General features: G+C 36.8%; 1 protein-coding gene across 1 annotated transcript in view; it reads right to left on the bottom strand.

Moving 5' to 3' along the window:
* Positions 1-11,413: 11,413 nt before the first annotated feature.
* LOC145989852 (superoxide dismutase [Cu-Zn]-like) overlaps positions 11,414-21,206 on the bottom strand; it is an 86,057-nt gene continuing 76,264 nt past the window's right edge. The window contains exons 4-5 of the mRNA XM_083125308.1: positions 20,820-21,070; positions 11,414-12,053 (exon numbers count right to left, since the gene is read on the bottom strand). Of these exons, the coding sequence (XP_082981434.1) occupies positions 11,957-12,053; positions 20,820-21,070 (348 nt within the window). The 3' untranslated portion in view covers positions 11,414-11,956. The remainder of the gene's footprint in view (positions 12,054-20,819; positions 21,071-21,206) is intronic.

Raw genomic sequence — 21,206 nt, 5'->3', positions numbered from 1 at the left:
ACATTGTACATATTTAACAATAATTTAAATCATTACCAATTACCTGTAGGTGGGCAATTGCAATTTATTACAACCCCTGAGGGTGATGTTAAAATTTCAGTGGGGAGAAATATTTATAGAATTAAGCACTCAAACATGATTTCTGGTACTGTATATACTGTTTCTGCTGGTGACTGCTTATATATTGAGGTCCCGGGATCATATGACAAGCTTATACCCTTTTTTATAGAATTAAGAATCAGATACTCTATAATAAATAACCACTAAAACAAAAATGCCTAATGATATATTTGGCCATACAAGACATGAAGATCACAGTGATGAGATTCTGATGCTTGATGTCAGAGTCAAGAAATTAAGAAGTGATTTACAAGCTTTACAAACCACACTCAATGCCAGTCTTCAACTAGAAATTACAAATTTGCAATCACAATGCATGGACCCTCTTCTTAAAATTGATTCTGAACTCAAATTGTTGCTTCAAAAATATACTGATTTGGCCACATTGGATAATTTTCAAAGTTTAGAAGAAGCTGTAGCAGCTCTTCAAGCCAAATTTAAGACCCAGGCTAACAACTCTGAGCAATTGAAACAGCAATTGGAAGAGCAAATAAATAATATCCAGACACAGCTCCAAACAATTGTCAAAAGCATAAAATCACAAGAAGATTTTGATCTAGTGATTTCCACTCTAAAAGAACAGATTCAATCACTCCAAATACCTAATCTGGACCCCCTGAACAATGCCATAGCCGAGGTTAAAGAAAAAATTGAGACACTTGAAAATTTTATGAACAACTTGCCATCTTCTGATGCTTTGAATGCAATAACTCGGAGTGTTGCAAACATCAAGCTGCAACTTGAAACATATGAAGATTTTGGAAAAATTCAAAGTACCATAACCCATCTTGAAGGTACAATAGCAGCAGTGCAAAATGATTTGGCAAATGTACTAGAATCCCGATTGCCTGGAATTGTAGATACCCTTGTCAGTGTCCAGCACCAAATCACAAAGCTTGAAAACCTCAACACTGAATCTGAGCTATCTCATTTTCATCACTTGATCGATGATATCCAAACAAAACTTGAAATTTTACAACAATCCACACCCTCTCAGGCAGATATAGCCCTGCTCCAAAATGCTATGCAAAATGTGGCTGATGCTTCTGAATTAAACAATGTAAAATTGGCACTTGAATCTTTGCAAAATACTGTATCAAATCTCCCTACATCACAGGAACTTAAAAATATTAAGAGAGCTGTGAATCGCATATTGAAATCAGAAGATATCAAGAATATCCAGACAGAGATCAAACATCTCACTCAGACAGTGGCCACTCTACCAACCAATCAACATATTAATGAACTGCATGCCCTGTTTGAGGATATCAGAAGACAGGTCCATGATCTTACTGCTCAAAATTCAAAATTGGCAGTTATTGAAAATTTGCAACAAATTGTAGCTAATATCAAGCAACAGCTAGGGACCATGGAATCCAATCAAGCAAATGCTCTGTCTGTTTTTGCCACCCAGCTTCAAGAGATTGTGCAACAATACAAGAAACTTATTGTGGACATAAAAATCAAGCCAGGCCATGATGATGTTGTTAGGACTATCAATGAGCACCTTGAATCTGTAACAAGCAGATTGCTTACAGCAGAAAAAGAAATAACAGGCATAATCGAGAATCCGAAACATACAGTAATTCTTGAATTGTACAGCATCCCCAACAAAGAATATGATTCACCATTTACACCAGGTGGCAAAATATATATGCTGTCCCCTGCACAATTTTATTACCAGTTTTTTGTTGGGGGCACATTGAGACCAATCAAGATCAAATATTGGCTACAACCACAGGCATACCACTACCCTACCTTATCAATAACAAATGCTGATAACAAAGCAAAAATCACCAGTGTAGAGTTAGAGGATTTTATAGATCACAATACATTAGAAACAGCCTATGCTGAAGATGATGGCTCTCTGGAATTTAAAATACATATTGGAGACAAATTATATTTAGAAAATCCTGTAGTATCAGCTGCTGAACACCCCATAGTTGCAATATTCTTGTTTACATATTATGTCTAGACAAATTATTGTTGATGAATTACACAGACAAGCCCGACATAATTTTAAGAGACTGCCAGTAGTCACAAAAGGCATAGATGATTTATGGCAGAGCGACTTGATTGAAATGGCAAGTGGGCAGTTGAAAAACTTAGACAAAATCAACAAGGGCTACAAGTATCTACTCACTGTAATAGACACATTTTCAAAATTTGCCTGGGCTGTGCCACTCAAATCCAAGACTGGAAAATGTGTTACAGAAGCCCTCAGGACAATCATCAATCAGAGTGGAAGATCACCGCGCTATTTGCAAACAGATAATGGCAAAGAATTTTATAATTCTGTGTTCCAACAATTTATTAAAAGCCAGTCAATAAAACATTATTCGAGTTACAGTGACCTCAAAGCCTCAATTGTAGAGAGATTCAACAAAACCCTAAAAAATCTTATGTATAAACAATTTACCCTCCAAGGTAATTATAAATGGCTTAATATTCTTCCAGAACTTCTACATAAATATAACAACTCGGTTCATTCCACAATCAACATGAAACCCTCTGAAGTAACTTCATCTGATGAGCAAAAATTGATCAGGACTGTTTATTATCCTAGATACCAGCCAACAACAAGAAGGGCCAAATACAGGGTGGGGGATCAAGTAAGAATCAGCAAATATAAGCACTTATTCAAGAGAGGCTTTACAAGAAACTGGAGCACTGAATTATTTACAGTGGTTCAAGTTAAACCCGGGACCCTTAACACATATATAATAAAAGATCACCGAGGAGAAATTCTCAAAGGCAGGTTCTATGAACAAGAGCTCAGCAAAACTAAACAGCCTGACACATATCTCATAGAAAAAATCATCCGCAGAAAAGGCAACAAGTTATTTGTCAAATGGCTAGGACTTCCGGAACACAGCTGGATCGATGCAAACAAAATGATAATATGAGCACCTGGGATGTTATAAAAAGGCTGCCAGAACGTGAACAACAGAATAAGAGAAATGGCAACTTGCTGCCTGATAATATTAGGTGTCTTATTGTTGGGCCATCTGCTTGTGGTAAAACTACACTAATGGTTGATAATTTTTTATTGGCACCCAACTGGTTAGACTGGAAAAACAGGCACTTGTATGTCTTCTCTAAGAGCTTGGAACAATTAAAATATCAGCAGCTGATGAAGCTATATGATGGATTGGATATTGCCACTTTTGAACCAGATGTTAAGCCACTCCATGAATGTCTCGATAATTCTGTTGTTGTGTTTGATGACATTATACTGGATAATCAAAACAAGGTTAGAAATTTCTTTACACAGGGCCGGCACAAAAACATTGATTGCTTCTACCTTGCACAGACTTTTTCAAAAATACCCAAGCAGCTGATCCGAGACAACAGCAATTTTATATGTGTGTTTCATCAAGATCATACCAACCTCAAACACATACATGATGCATATGTAGGTGGGGACTTGAGCTACAATGATTTTTCCAAGTTTTGCAGTAGGTGCTGGAACCAGGACAGTTATGGGTTTGTCACAATTGATATGACAAGAACACCTAATACTGGCAAATACAGAAATAAAATCAACGATTTTCTAGACGTTGAGACATAAATAAATAAACATGAAAAGGCCAATCATTGATGATCTTAAGTTAAGAGATTATCTTGTAAAAAGATTTAAGGGATGGAAATCAGAGAACCGAGGAATTTATGAAAAACACAAACAAACAGAACAGCCTGTAATTGATGCTATTAATAATTTAGGTAAGAATATCAAAACTGTTACAGAGCAAAATCAAAATTTGATCACAGAGCTTGTACCTGTAGCTGCAAGAAACATATTAGATTATCCATTCACCCCACTTTCCAGTATTCATACACCTAGTCCTGTTGCTCCTAGAAGAATTGAAGCTACTCAGGATCCTATTGAATTGGGTCTTCTTGCACAAAAATATTTAACCACACCTAAAGACAACAAAGATGAGGTGTTTGGCTTATATGCTGACACAGAGCTTGATGGCAGTATCATACATAGAATTGGCAATTTCAGAGTAACTTTTATGGGGGATGATCTGATTGTTTATTCAGAATCTCGTCTCGGAGAAAAAGGTGCTTTTGTTAAGTACCCCGGAACACCTGGATTGTGGGAACTGATGACTAGGAAAAGGCCTGGCAGCTATACAGATCAAGATTATGAACACTACAAAGAAATATTAATAAAATCAGATGCTCTATACCAGAACAATGATCCCACACAAAAAAGAGTCAAGTCTAGCAGTGGAGCAAAATACAATAATTTAATCAAGCCCATATGGTCACAAATTAAGACTGGCAGTGGAATCAAACAATACAACACCCTGCCTAAAGAATTTGTGTGGGTTGATGATGTCAGGAAACTTGTAGATAGGTTATTGGTGATAGCTGGGGAGGAAAATGCTAGCAACAACAATTTTTACAATGAAAAGGTTGGAATTATGGACATGATAAGCACAAAATTGTCTAATTTTATAGTGAATGACACTAAGGGGATTGGATATCTTATAAAAATTATTAATACTCTACCACCTAAATTTTGGAATATTTCTGAGGGTCGGGGCCTGGTTAATGACATTATAAACAAGCTGCCATTTGAACTACACATTCCAGGCTATCAGTATTGTGGTCCCGGTACAAAATTGGACCATAGATTAAACAGAGGGGACCCTGGTGTTAATCCCCTAGATGCTGCTTGTAGAGACCATGACATAGCATACAACACAGATTCTGATCTTGACAAGAGACATGTTGCAGACAAGAAATTAGAAGAGGCTGCATTTGGTAGATTTGTAAGCAAAAATGCTTCTTTGAGTGAAAAAATAGCAGCATTGGGAACTACCATAGCTATGAGCACCAAACAAAAACTGGGGTGGGGGCTGTGAATATGTATATAATAAACCTACAATGAAGGCCAAGGGTGTTATGTATCAAATACCTTATGCAGGTCTCAAATCTCTTAAAACTATTGATAGTCTTTTAACCAAAAAGCAGCGCAAGAAAAAAAGCTCTTGTCTTGCAAAGGGCCATGGTATGAAATTGTTGCTTAGCACCCCCCAATTAAAAAAATTACAGCAATCCAGGAAAAAATCACATGTGGGGGGTTTCATATTTACTATCCCAGCCATCTTAGCTGCTCTCGGGGCTGTGGGGAGCTTGGCTGGGGGATCAGCTGCCATAGCAAAAACAGTAATAGATGCCAAGAAAAATAGGGCAGAATTAGATGAGCAGAAGCGCCATAACCTGGCCATGGAGAAAAAAGGCAAAGGTGTTAAGAGAGCCATGAATAAGTTTAAAAAAAACAAGAGCCGCTTACAAACCAAGATATTGAAGCTTTAATCAAGCCACTGGGCATCAAAAATTTTAGAGGTGTGTACATGTCTGATTCTTTACCGGAACAACCACTCAACAAAGAGTGTGGCATTGTTAATTTGGATAAGTACAAAAATCAGGGCACTCACTGGATCTGTTATCTTAAATATTTAAAAGATGAGGCATTTGTGTTTGATTCATTTGGAGGTGTTCCACCTGAAAATTTAATAAAATATCTAAATTCAGCTAATCTTTATTACAATAATGCCCGTGTTCAAAACTTCAAAGATGTTAATTGCGGACATTTGTGTTTATCTGTTCTCAGATATATGTCTCAAATAAATAAACCATCAATTGAAAATTTCCAAAAAGCCTTGTGGTATCTGAAACATCATGGGGGTATTCCATCTCACCAGCCAAAATTCAATATTGAAACTCAAATTACATGATGATATAGTGTATCCCAAAACAATAGCTCTCAGAGCATTTTACGGCATGTACTTGATCCCTAATATTACGCACCACAACAACAAAATTGCAGTAGGGGATCAAAAAATTGTCATCACTCCAGGGCAATATAATCTGTCCACTCTAAATGCTCAATTACCCAGAGGTATAGTATTAAGTCAAAATTCTGTCACTCACAGAGTAGAGATTGTATCTGCTACAGAAACAGTGGATCTGGGTACTATAGGAGAGCTGTTAGGCTTTGAGAACAACACAAAACTTGAAGCAGGCATCAAACACACTGCTATGAATATACCTAAATTCTTAGCCATAGAGACTCTGAATATTCACTGTAATGTGGCCGAGGGTATGATCACCAAATCAAATGGCATAGGCACTCACAAACAAACTGGCATCATTGCAACATTCAAACCTAATTCCGAATTTATGGAGCCAATCATCTACAATCCATCCCCAACATTATATTTTCCTGTGTGCCATAATAGAATAGATTACATTGAATTGATGGTCACTAATGAAAAAGAAGAATTAGTTGATTTTGCTGGAGCCACAACAACTGCAATCATAGAGATTAACATTTAAATAAAAATACATACAATGGAAAATATTGAGAGTTATGAGCTACAATCATTCTCCCCAAACAGGAGGACATTTGCAAATTTAAATCAACCCAACACAGAAATTGAAGTTGATCTTGATGTAGGGGATGGCTTTATACACCCCCACAGAGCAGATCTATACATCAAATTTGATGTTGTAAAGCTCGATGGAACAGATTATCCGGCAAATTCAAATATAAGATTGGTGGACAATTTTGTGCCGCATCTGTTCTCTGAAATTGAGATCAGAAAACATGGTGTTGTTATAAACAGAATAGATTATCCCGGCATTACCTCCACAGCTTTGGCCACACTAAAATTATCCAAAACCGAGGCTTCTTACTACAGAATCGGTGGATTTGAAGCTGGTGAGAAAATATTATCTAAAAACCACACAGTGCTGTTCCCTATGCGCCTGTTGCCAGGATTCTTCTCAGATTACAAAGATATCATGTGGAAGGGTGGTTTAAGAATTACATTTAGAAGAGCTGCAAATGATAATAATGCTTTGATGAGGTACAGTGCAATAAACTCTACAGGAGAAGCTCTGCCCAATACCCTACCTGATGAGGGCAAGTGCATTATTCAGACTATGGAGCTAAGAATCCCTGTTGTTGAGTATGAAGCCAGTTATGCTCTTAAATACAAAGCTGATATAATAAAAAATCCACAGGTTCTTTTGCAATTTTATACATATCAATGCGTACAGAAGCCCGCCGCTGGTTCTTATTATGAGTTTGATGCCACAAATTCATTCTCCAGTATTCAATATGACATGCCTGATTTTGTGGTGGTATTGTTTCAGACTGGAAGACACAACAATCAGGAAAAAAATTCAAGTAAATTTGATAGCTGTAACATCAAGAACATATATCTTAAAAATGGCAGAAATGAGGTATTTCCTAGAGAAAATTACAATTTAGACACTTCCAAGGATGATTTCCTCAAATTATATGAGGCATTTTCTTCCTTCAAACGTGTCACTACAGGCAATACTGACATGTATTACACTCCAGATGAATTCAAAGCACAGAGACCCATGTTTGTAATCAACACTTCAAAAAGAAAACAGGTTGTGGTGAATGACAGGACAAACATTAAAATTATCTGTGAATTCCATGAGGCATTACCTGATGACACCATTTGTAGTGTTATTCTCATAGGGGAAAAATCATATGTTTATGATGTAAGAAATGAGAGAGTCACGGAGCAATTCTAGAAGGTCTCTGCACAATACATTGTTTTAATAATAGATAAACAAATTGAACCTGGTATCCAATTGAACTTAAACCAGAAATAAATATGTATGTATGTGTGTATGTGGGTGTGGGTGGCCTAGTTTTAAGTGTGGCCACAAGAGGGGCATATTTTTAGCAAATTTATGGACAACAATCTCTCAGAAGTGCCTTTTATAAGTGTAGCCTCATCAATCTGAGGGGGTCATACTTTCCGAAAAATTCCCGAGGGCATTTTTACAAAAATCTTGGATTAGACGGGGTTCCACACTTGAGCAAAAAGCTCATGTAGGCATGTTGAGCCTGTTTTAAGTGAAGCAAAATCTGCTTGAGGGGGGTTCATACTTTCTACACTTGTAAGTGGTGCTGGTTGTATCATAAATACCACTACTCTTTCGGGGGGACGTTGGGACACCTGGACCCCCCTAAATACGTCCTTCGCGGTAAGATCGAGATAAAGTTACTGTGTCACTGGTTCCAATTCATGGTAAATATGCTCTGCTTCTCTACAATCAAACATAGCCTACACAAACTCATGGCCTTCCTGCTTTCTTGGTTTCTTGCCTGGGAAGAGGCAATAAATCAAGCTGTGACAGCTACGGGACCTTCTGACGAGGGGACGGAACCCAGCTGTGCAGAGGATTCAAACACCCGCGCGTACTAGCCCTCACCGTCAGCCTGAGGCAATTTTGCAACAGAGGCATCTAGTGGCCAAGTGTCGAACTATGATGAATGAAATTCGGCTGAAGCGGCCGTATCTTTCGCCGTCGATAATACATGACATTTTTAAACAATCATTTTGGGCTGTGCAAGTGATTTTTAAAAGAAAAGCCCTCCCTAGCTTAGTCATAAAAGGATTGAGCATTACGTTAGTATGCATCATAATGGCCATTTTCGTTGGTGCTACCCACAAATCCTATAACCATTCTGTGCTTATTTACGTATTTCCTTATGGGAAATTGAAAAACAATAATGGAATTTGTGCACATTTATCGGACTGAAATTGCATAAATGTGTCATGTACTCAAAGTTTCATAAAGTAAGTTCACATCTACTGCGTGTTTTCCGGCAAATTTTTGTCCTAAAACGTTATATTCAACAAAATGCAAAAAAGCCCATGTTAAATTTAAGCACTTTCCACGGCGACCTTCGCCAAACTCCACCTCCCTCTTAAAGATGTTTCCCCACCTTGAAAAAGTCCCGAATCTTTCAACGAAACTCGCAGTTTCCACAACAGTGGGATGATATTTCCTCCTATAATAAGAGTAAATATGGCTACGAATAGCATCTTGCTGAAAGAGGTATCTAAATTTGTCACGCGTTTATTGATATTCCTCTTCTTTCCTGGGGTTTCCAGTTTTGAAGCCTCGCATTTATTTATTTATTTATGTATTTTTACCACATTATATTTTTCTTTCCCTATGGTAACAAAAGTGTTCTTAGACACGCCGAAAGCAGCAGCAGTCCTGTCCAGAACTTTATTTACAGAAATGATTTGACCCCCATTGTTTTTCTCTTGCTCAAATTATTTGCGCTTAGAATAAACCATCTCCCGTGTTTGGCCTTTGAGAAGAATTCCTTTTTCTTTTAGTGCATGGCCTCCTTGGTACATTGTCATCTCGAGTATTGCCTCCTGTGCTTGACATTCTTCACACAAGCACACGACACACTCAAGCAGAACACAGAAAAGTATGTACAAAAAAATAACACACTAAAACAACACGCTACATACAACAAAGAATACTCTAAATTCAATAAACACTAAACAAACGGACCGGTTAAAATATCGCAGCAACACAACGCAACAAACAAACAACACGTCCTCTCCCAACTACATGAAAACTGATCGCAGGAAGAATTGCCCGATAAGCGGCAACACCGAGATAAACGGTTTCTGTTGCTAGGTAACTAGGGCTTGGGTGAAGCACTGGGAAGATTTTGATTGGCTCGCATGCCAGCAACCCATCCTCCCGCAGTGACGTAGACCCGATTTCTCCACGTGCTTCACAAGCGTTAATACCAAACTAATTTTGCGGCAGGTTTAGACATTACCACGAACGATTACCTCAAACTATACGAAGCGTACACCGCGTACAAAAGAGTAAACACAGGCAACATGGACATGTACTACACACAAAGCACAGAGACCGATGTTCGTAATCAATCAACACGTCAAAGATAAAGCAGGTGGTGGTCAACGATCACACCAACATCAAAATAGTGTGTGAATTTCACGACGCCTTCCCTGTCGACACCGTGTGCAGCGTAATCCTGGTGGCAGAGAAGTCATTCGCCCAAGACGTCAGAAAGGGTCACGGAACAGTTTTAACCCAAAAAAAAGTTTCAAAATTAAGAAAAAAGTATCATAGTTTTGTTTTGTTTTTTACTTATCATTTTTTCTTACACCATTTTAGAAATCATAAATTCGCACAAAATTGTCAAAAATTTAAAATACAAAAATATTTTAAAAAATTTGACATACTGAAAAAATTGGTAGAAAATTCGAACATCCGAGAGTTCCAACGTTTTGCTCATAGATGGCTCTGTCGTCGCCTATCAAAATTCTACACTTCCGAAAAAAAACATTTTTTCTAAAATTACAAAATCATAAAAATTGGCGACCGGAAATAGACGTATCTCGAAAACGGTAAGAGATAGCGCAAAAATAACTCGAAAAATCCCCCCCTTGACACCCTGTCGATTTTGGTAACATTGGTTACCATTGGTCCTGTGAGGTCAAGGTCCAACTGCCGAATTTTTTTTGATAACTTTCGAAAGGATGATCGTAGAAACATGGAGTTTTCTGCGATAGCATCGTTTGTCCTCCCTGACTGGAAGAAATTCAAAATGACGACCGGAATTCGAAAACGGTTAAACTTGGTCAAAATCTATTTCCGAAGTAGCAAGGACGTGCATACGTAGAGGTCAGCTGCTCCCATGTAGGTTAGTTTAGTCCGTAAAAGATCGTAAAAAAAAAGAGTAGGTCAAAGGGCGTGTCCACTTCATACCGTTTCATACTGCTCCATGAGGTTTAAACACAACGTGAAGATTACTCTGAGGACCCTTCTTACTTATGGTGACTTTGAAATGCACTTTTCCACGTATGTACTCGTAGGTCAGCTGTTTCAATGTAGGTTAGTTTAGTCCGTAAAGGATAAAAAAATAAAAAAATCATCATGACAGTTTTCAACTGGAAAGAGAACGACCTGTATGTTACCTAACTCGTGAAACATCGTAAAAAAAACAGAAAAAAGTGAATAGGTTAAGTTATATCACGTAAGATCGTAGCATACCTACAAAGTATGAGGTAGGAAAAACCGAGTTGCAGTGAGAATTGTACTGGAACATCGTCGAACGCCATAAAACCCACAAGAAAATCGTCATAATATGATACAACTCAGGCTAAATCCATAGAAATAGGGGTTACCTACAAAGTATTGCGCAGAACCGACTGACAAATATACACTACTTATAATGAGAGTAATGAAATAATAAAATAACTAAAATTACACAATGGAAATATACTGAGGTTTATTTATTTCCGCCAAACTTATCCGAAGGCAGGATTATATTGTAATCATTCTACTTTGAATTACAGTGGCAAAGTATATTTATGCAATATTTATTACTACTCATAACATAACATTTATAAAATATCACCAGGAACTTTACTTTTCGTCAATTGGATTTAATAAATATTCAATTTCCTTGCTAGGGCAGTTTTTTTTCTACAAATTTTCCCGACCTTAACTACACGTAAGCTATGTAATGAATACGTACTGTTATATCACTATTCTTCTACCTTCCTTTTACCTATTCATGTAATAAAAATATAATTTTAATTAATTTAATGTAATAATTAATTTTGTTTAAGCATTATTATTATTATTATTATTATTTTGAGACAGTTGGTTCGGATACGTGTCTGGTAGAGGGGTCACCCCTTCTGCACTTATTGTGGAAGTTAATTAGCAGATACTTACGTACTGTACCTCTCCAGGAAATACTATAATTTATAAAAACACAACGTAAATATTTTAAAAGCTATAATTGTAATGATGAAGTGTATAAATAAAAAAGACATATATACATATAAAAGGCATGCTAAGTAACAAATAACAGGTTGAATGCAATGGTAGTAAAGGTAAGGAAAGAGATGAAAATAAGTTTCCCAGGTGCAATTCTCTACATTGAACACTATTTTCCTATCTCACTGTGCAACTTCTTTAATCAAGGCCGACAGAGGAAAAGGAAGCTGATAGGTACTAAGGCTGTAGACCACGTGAGGCGCGAAGAACCAGATGATTCCCAATAGCCCACAGGAGATCTGAAACGAGAAAAACAAGCTGTCACCACACTGACTACGAGGAATTGCTATTTCAAGAGTGACTTCATCTAAAGACCGAATCACACGGAACTGGATTTCCAGTAGGAATGTCGTAGTTGGCGCTGGACTGACTACCTGGCCGGAAATGATGGTTGCCTGGCTGGCAGCTTGACTGGTTTTGACGAATAGACCGTCTTCTAATTCCAACTGACTTTCTCTGCTAGATTCTGTGGAACAGCCAATCAGATCGAAGTTATGTCATATGAAGATAATCTGTGAGTTTGGAAAGAGAAAGTTTCTTATCTGTGGCTTCTGGGTGGTGTTTGTTTTTGTTCGCTGCTCGATGAAAGAAAAGAACAGAGATAATGTGCATTCAGGTTCATTAATATTTAGGAACTTATCCAAAGCGATGAGATTTGTACACGACAAATGTGATAGCCGGTAATATTTTTTTTCTTTTACCAGTGTATTAAAGGTTTGACATACGTATATAATTGAACTACATATTTTATGAATGAGTCCTGCGAATTTCATATGTGATTACACCGACCAGAGTTCATTAAAAAGTTTGTTGAGTACAAGTTGATTACCATACTTTCTTTCGAGCCAATTTCTGGCCCATACAAAAATACTCTTATTTTAATTATTTTAATTTTTAATAACAGCAGCAACTATTCCCCTACAACGTTCTTCAAATCGCTCCTCCATCTTCTTTAGCTTGTCTGGTCTGCGCAATGTCTTGTGGGAACAAAAGCATGGTGATTTCAATACATGAATTTTCAAATAAACTTACTGTTTGAAACTGGAATTCAAACAGTCAACGGTCAGATATAAAGTAGCTATACATGCAGAAAAGAACAAATATCTGATTTCTTGGCATTGCGTCAATTTTATGTGCATCTTTTCAGTGCACCAAAAAATGTCATCATCTTCAATGCGTTACACATTTTAGGAAGCAATATCCCAATCGAAATATCGTATAAGTTTATTAAGCGTAATATAATTAATATAGGCCGATATTCAATTACCTAAATTTAGAAATTATTGAAACATAGTGCATAGCTACTTCTCTACATACAAGGTGTTTCACTCGCTGTCGGCCCATGATTTTTCGCTTATCAAATCAAAGCCGGGTTGTTTTAACTGATATGTATAAGCTCTACATCCTACTGGCTGCTCTAATCTCTCTACTTTCTACTGGCATGGACTAGTACTAAAAGAAAAGCTCTCTCGTGGCATCATTCGCTTATGTAGTAGCCAGTCCTTTATCACCTCCGTCTCCTGTGGATTTCTCCTATACAAGGAGGTGCAATTCAGGAGGCAGAGGCGACCGAATGCAATGTACACCCAACGGCGAATTGTTCACCACCATTTTCATTCGGTCTGAATTATGCAATGTGATTACAATGAATTGAAATAAAGACGTCAATAAGCACAGAACAATGCCTGTTCGAACCAACATATGTAGTTTCATTTCATAAAACAATACAGGATGTAGAATAAAAAAGTAGTGAAAATAGCAGTGGACAATTTGCCTACCATTATCTTTGCCGTTGTCCTTCACCTACATCCACAGCCATCTACGGGTACAGTAGAGAGGCGCTGATTGTTCTAATAAATCTTATTTTATTAGTAAAAGTTGTGTGATTTATTTCAAAATATTTTCTTAGGTCGTGCCTTGTTATGTATGTAACCTTATTAGGCCCTTGTCAAATGGTTTTTAATCTCCAAATAATGACAGTAATTTACATAAAAAACGAATTTTCTACAACGTGGAATTTTTGCATTAATATTGGAACAAATTGAAACAGTGAAAAGTATACTTATTCTTATCAAAAGCGATTTGCCCAAATAACTACCTGCAGACACTACATGGTTTCAGGTACTACTACGCCAGGGGTCCCGTGTTCGAATCCCGGCATGGGCATGGATGTTTGTGAGTGTCCATTCATCAATTTCATCACATCATTCATCCCCATCGTTGCAAATTAGCCAAAAGTGGCACAAAAAGCGAAGTAAAATAAAGTAATTCAATCAATCAGTACATAGTATCACTGGAGTCGCCAGAAAGTTTTCATAAGGTGGGCTCAAGGGTGGATAAAATACTTTTAGGTCGGCTCTGGTTCGATGGTCATGGTCAGGACCGGTCGTAGGAATTTTTCGAGGAGTAGCAACTTTTCATTAGGGGTGCCGCCCCTTCCCCCAATCAACGTTATGCTGTACAAGAGCATTCTTGTTTATGACTTATAATGCAATTATTACTAATATTTTGTACGCAATTTTTATCAGTGTTAAAAAATTCAGCACATAAATGTCCTGTATTTTGTAAACAAAAAGGAATATTATAAAAATAAAGCTAAATACGCTTTCATCAGTTAAAGAAGAGCTTCTCTATGCTTTTACAAGACAAACGAAGCTTGTAAACGAGCAACACAATGATGGGAAAAATAATTTTCAACTGATAACATTAAAAAAAGATTCGATTTACCAAAAATCATTTAATCACAGTTACTAAAATAGTAGGTAAATAAAATTCTGGAATAACAATTTTAATCAAATTTATCTTATTTTTTGTAGGTTCCCTCACTGTTTTTACATGTGTTAAAAATTTAATTGGATCATTTTGGCGTCCGCAGAAGACTGTTCCCAGCGCGGTCGTTCCGCTTGCTCCACCCACGGCAGAGTTAAAAATTACGGTCAAAGTAGGCAGCGTTTAACAAATTGTGCTCCAAGGAACACCAGAGAACAAAACAAGTCAATTGTATAGGCCGCTTTGTGTGCTTTATAGACCCTACTACAGTGAATCCATTTCCTTGCGAGGCCGAGAGATCGGGAGAAGTGTGGTGGGCGGTGCTAGCGGAGATGCCGACACTTTCGACCAGTAACGTCCAGCTTATTTTTATGGACATATTTTTGGCATGCAGATATTTATATTAATATTGCAGAAAGAGCTCTAACCTGTGTTATAATAGTTGTTCAAAGTGATGTCCACACGCAAAAGTTCTTCTTCCGTAATTCTTCCAAGTTATGCCCTTATATTCTTTTCGATACTATGAGGGTTATTTCGGTAGACTCTATTTCACACAGTACGAAAATAACACGCTCTTGGTTCAAGGTCTGTTCCTTACGGCATTCGCAGTTCTGTCCAGGGCACTTGTAGTCGCGAAGGAAAGAACAACTCAAGCTCGGAGCTTTCAGATTGCATACAATGCTCACGAAAACCATTGACATTAGGGGGGATCGAAAAAAGCAAATTTTTTATGATGCTTTTGGGGTAGAGCGGAAAAGTTGCCTCTATACATAAGTAACTTCTGTTCAAAATTTCACCACCCTAGGATAATGTCTTCTGTTCTGGCAAGGGACGTGAAATTTCAAAAATTTAGTAAAATCGGTTAATTTTTTTTTTATTTTTGAAATTTTTTCCAAATTTCACAGCACTTTGCGGTAGTGTGCAAAAGTTGCACCTATGTATGGTTAATTACAGTGCAAAATTTGGCGCCCCACGGACAATATGTTCTGTTCTGGCAAGGAGCCTGAAATTACCCAAAAATCGACAAATACACTGTTTTTTCATTATTTAACTAACATTTATTAAACATAAACCAGAATTGTCATACACTCGCATACTATTAGATATAAGAATTAAGAAATAAGTATTCAAAATTAAAAGTACGAAAATGTGTGTTTTGTAGGTAATAATAATGTAAAATATGTGTCTTTAGGTTTTGTACTGTCTCTTGCACCTAAATTCAGGCATGGCCTTTCTCGATTTCAGAGTGAGAGTTCGGACATTGACAATGATCATTTATCAGGTCTTTACTTCGATGGCCGACGTGACAAAACATTGTCAACAGAAAAGGAGGATGATAAATACTACCAAAGAACAATTGTAGAGGAACACTATTCCTTGGTGAAACAACCAGGATCTAGCTACGTTGGTCATGTTACACCAGCTTCAGGATCAAGTCTGGCCATTACTGAAAGTATTTACGACTATATCACAGCAGAAGTGCCCGGAGGTTTAAACCATATTCTTGTTCTAGGGTGTGATGGAACGGTCGTAAATACTGGAGTTCACAATGGGGTACTGCGTCGTCTTGAACTGAAGATCGGGATAGCTGTGCAATGGGCTGTTTGTCAACTACATTTCAACGAATTGCCTCTCCGCCACTTGTTCGAGTCCCTCGATGGTCCCACCTCCGGACCCAATTCCAACACTGGTTGCATTGGAAAATCTTTGAAGGCGTGTGAGCTGCTTCCAGTGGTAACATTTGAGCCAGTTAACTGCACCTTGCCATCAGATGATATATCCACTTTGAGTAAGGACCAGAAGTATCTGAGGGATATTGCTCTCGCCGTTAGCTCAGGCATGTGTCCTCCAGGTCTTGCTAAGCGCGATCCAGGTCCCCTAAACATGTCCCGCTGGTTGACAACAGCCAACAGGATATTAAGACTGTATATTTCCACCACGGAACCATCAGACAACTTACGTACCATAGTAAAGTTCGTTATCAGGGTGTATGTGCCATCTTGGTTCCGCATCAAAATCCATCATTCAATTAAGGATGGAGCTCGGCATCTTTACCATTTCATTCAGTCATCTCGATACTTGGATCAAGTTAACCGCAACGTCATCGACCCAGTGATTTCTCGGAATGCTTACTTCGCATCTCGAGAAAACATTCTGCTCGCGATGCTGACTGATAAGAGAACACATATCAGAGCCCTTGGCATTCGAAGAGTCATAAAAGCACGAGAATCATGTGAGACGGTTGGACACGTTGGGATTAGAAAGTTCGATATTCCAAAAATAAACTTCGAAGCAAACGACTATATCGAACTAATTGACTGGTCGTCCAGCGAAGTAACTCCATCACCAATACTCGATGATGTGACTACAGAAGATTTGAAAAGTATGCTGAAAGAACCAATACCAATTGACTGGACTTTTACAAAGTTCCCATGCCACACACAAGCTGTGGAAAGAACAGTAAAATTGGTTACGGAGGCCTCAAAGAAAAGGTGTGGTCATAAAAAACGGGATGGATTTATTCGCTGCACTCTGAAATCGAGAAAGGCCATGCCTGAATTTAGGTGCAAGAGACAGTACAAAACCTAAAGACACATATTTTACATTATTATTACCTACAAAACACACATTTTCGTACTTTTAATTTTGAATACTTATTTCTTAATTCTTATATCTAATAGTATGCGAGTGTATGACAATTCTGGTTTATGTTTAATAAATGTTAGTTAAATAATGAAAAAACAGTGTATTTGTCGATTTTTGGGTAATTTCAGGCCCCTTGCCAGAACAGAACATATTGTCCGTGGGGCGCCAAATTTTGCACTGTAATTAACCATACATAGGTGCAACTTTTGCACACTACCGCAAAGTGCTGTGAAATTTGAAAAAAATTTCAAAAATAAAAAAAAAATTGCCGATTTTACTAAATTTTTGAAATTTCACGTCCCTTGCCAGAACAGAAGACATTATCCTAGGGTGGTGAAATTTTGAACAGAAGTTACTTATGTATAGAGGCAACTTTTCCGCTCTACCGCAAAAGCATCATAAAAAATTTGCTTTTTTCGATACCCCCTAATTGACATTTAACGGTTTAGTCTGCAACGTAATCTTGATACAGGGTTGCTTGCACATTAGAAACCTCCAAACGATTCCGAGCGAAGCAAAACGCTTTCGAGGCTAAATTACTGGTCGAAAATGTCACCATCTCCGCTAGCGCCGCCCGTCACACTTCTCCCGATATCTCGGCCTCGCAAGGAAATGGACGCACGGTATATAATCCTTTACCAGATTGTTACTTTTCGTTTTCTAAATAATATATATCATGTATTTGGCGGGAAGACGGATGGGCTCAGACTACTACTTTAGGGTGAGCTAGAGCCCACCTTCGACCACCCAGTTGCGACGCCCCTGTATGGTGTACACAGTGTAATTCAACTTCATCTCTGTAATTTAAACACAAGTACAAAATTAACTCTCCTCTCATGAATTCTACACATTTTGTATGACAATGAAATTTCCATCCAGTAGATTGTTATGGATTTTCAATATAAACTGTAAGTTTGTTACTTGTAATGTATTGAATAGACTATAATTATTTTTACAATTGATAATAACGTGTAAATTGTATCCACGTGGAAGAAAAAAAATATTAACATTTGTAACATTCTCAAAACGGACACGACAATGCACGGTCTTCAGATCTATTGTTCGTAACTTAGGATATTCACAATAAAAAAAAAAAACTAAACTCAACATTTTAAACATATGAAATGTTTCTAGCTTTATGGGATTTTTCACTTTGATTGAAATGACATTACTTTTACTAAAATCATTTTACAGGTGATTTAAAGCATCACATCGAACATAATCTTTGAACTTTATATACTGTATATAAACGCACAATTGTCTGTTACTAAAATTCTCTTTTGTCTATAACCTGAAGAATGAAGATGTGACAAATATCTAAATATATTCTGTTTTTGATACAAATCATCAAACATGACACATCTATGGGAATATAATTAATTTCAAAATGAATGAAACATTTCTCAATAATTCAAAATACCATAGTTCAAAAAAAATTTGATTTGTCACATGTTTTAAGATGAGGAGCTCCAAAATAAAATAGTATAAATTTAAAGTAATATCAGTGTTTATTTCTAAAATTTTGTTTACAAAAATCAAATAACAAGTAGAACTGGATCTACTTAGTAAATAAGGAAATTCTTGAAAAACACAATTTGGTGAATTCTAATTATGATTATGTATTGCAGGTGTTTCATTACGAAATACATTAGCCACCCTCTCCACTCATTTACAGTTACTAGCTCCAGTTTGTTCAATAAATATAAATATAAATAATAATATTTATTAAGAATGTACATACATTTTCAGTAAATATAATTTTTGTTGTAGCGCCTTCCGTAAATTCATTAGAATCTTTAAGAAACTAAATGTTTTGAAACACATCACGGTACGAAGTCGGGAAGTGAGATGTATTTTTTTCTTTTTCAACGGACGGGAAGAACATGTTGAATCACACTTTGAACAAAATATTCAACAAGGAGATACATGAAAATGTTAGCAACCTGTCATGATGAAAACATTGGAATATTTCCTTTTGGTGACTTTTTATAGCCTGTGTGTCTTCTAAACAACTGTTATTTTTGATTCCTGAATGAAGATGTAAAAACACCCACATATATTCTACACATTGTTGTGTCAAAGAAAATATGATTTAAAGCAGTCCCATTTCAAAGCAATTCACCTACGTTCCATACATAAAAAAATAAAACTTAACTTATTTATATTATTAAAGATGTAATGATAATAGCTGGTACCGACTCCAGCTTTTAAGTACATGCGTATTGTGTGACTTAAGTTAGAATACCACTTCCTAAACTAACGTCCACCAAAGATGAAATGCAAATTGAGTAATTGAAAATTTGTGAATAGGACGTTTTAAAACATTTTCCTTACATTTGTTTATTATTGAAAAGATATTCAAACACAGGGAGATCAAAAAGTGACGCTACCTTATGGGGAAACGATTTATTGTACAATATTTACATTAAGTGCTGGAAGTGGTTGCCATTGTGCATACGGTGAATCATGTTTTAAAAGACTCTTCTTAATGTTTGCTGTGAAATTGCATAAACACAGTTTCGTCACGTTGTTGGCGGTATGGGCTGTAGCACTATCCTGTTGAAACCAAGTATGCTGTAACCTGTCTGCCTGTATAGTGGCTATTTTTTATATATTTCATTATTTTATTACCTTACCTAATCAGATGTTTATACAGATTAGAGTCTCAATTAATGCAATTCTCACTGTTACTCACCATCTCAGAAGCAAAAATATATAGTAATAATTAGGGCTATGATTTTCATGACAGCATATTTTTATGTGTTCCATAAATATATAGAAATTCACATAATGAAGAAACTAATTAAATTAAGGTGATTTTTGAGGTCATATTTAGGCAAATTTACCATTTCTACGTGATAGAGCATATTTTGATAGATCTGTTGGTCATATTCAGCATATTTTCGCTTTTCCAAGGAATATACAGCGATTTTCGAAGTTGATTCGTTATTACTCCCATGTTCACTCAAGTTGTTGAATTTTTCACATTTAAAAGTCTCAGTTTATTTCCTGAAAAATGGTTAAAACCAGTCTCCTTCTCTAATGGAAAAAAATCAGAAAATGACTTTGGCCCAAAATAACTCTGAGAAAATATTTGCTTATTGTTGAATTTCTTCGAACTGTAGATCACTGTTTATTTTATGCAAAATTCTGAGAACTACATTCTTCCCTACTGCAATGCAGTGCACAAAAATGACTTTACCCCCAAACACTTTTAATGGTTTCGCCAGAAGCAGGTAGCTACTGGACTGCAGCAATTTTCTTCATTTTTATTTGAAAACTTGCATAAAGTATTCATTGTACATTGGAACTCAGTGCTCATAAACTGAACTACATATAGTATGTCAAAATATCTCAGCATATGTTAAATATTGATGTTTGAAACAGTTCAGTTGTAAGGGCATATTTTTCAAAATATAGTGCATATTTTTAAAAATTTTAGGTCATAAGATCATTTTTAATTTGGCATATTTTGGTGATTTTTAAGTCATAAAAATCCTAGCCCTAGTAATAACGATCAACTACATTTCCTTCTAAGATATCGTTTCTTTTTTATCACCCTGTACAATATGAATGCAGACTATAATTACTCAATGCCGATAACTCCACAGGCCACTCTTGCTCCCGCGTGTCCAGTCGTCTTGCTGTCCGCCTGTCCTCCCCTGCCCAGGTCATCCTCCCCCTCATGGACCACCACTGCGCGCCCGATGATGCTGTTGCCTCCAGTCAGAGAGATGACGTTGTCGTTGATGTTGACGATAGCTTCACCATTGGAGCCTGCGTTGATGTTCCCAAGGTCCCCTACATGACGGACAGTGTCATTGGGGGCACCATGCTCAACCTATAAGTATAACACGACATGAAATCAACACTGAACGGATAAAGATGCTATGACAATAAAATAAGCACTACTTTAATTTACATATACAATACAATGAACAGGAAAAATAATCTCTAACATAATGTTTTTAACACCA

The sequence above is a fragment of the Lepisma saccharinum genome, chromosome 7 (genome assembly GCF_977018435.1).
Source record: "Lepisma saccharinum chromosome 7, izLepSacc3.1, whole genome shotgun sequence".
NCBI lineage: Eukaryota > Metazoa > Arthropoda > Insecta > Zygentoma > Lepismatidae > Lepisma > Lepisma saccharinum.
Note: the sequence above shows the minus strand (reverse complement) of the source record. Positions and strands in the feature narration are given on the sequence as shown.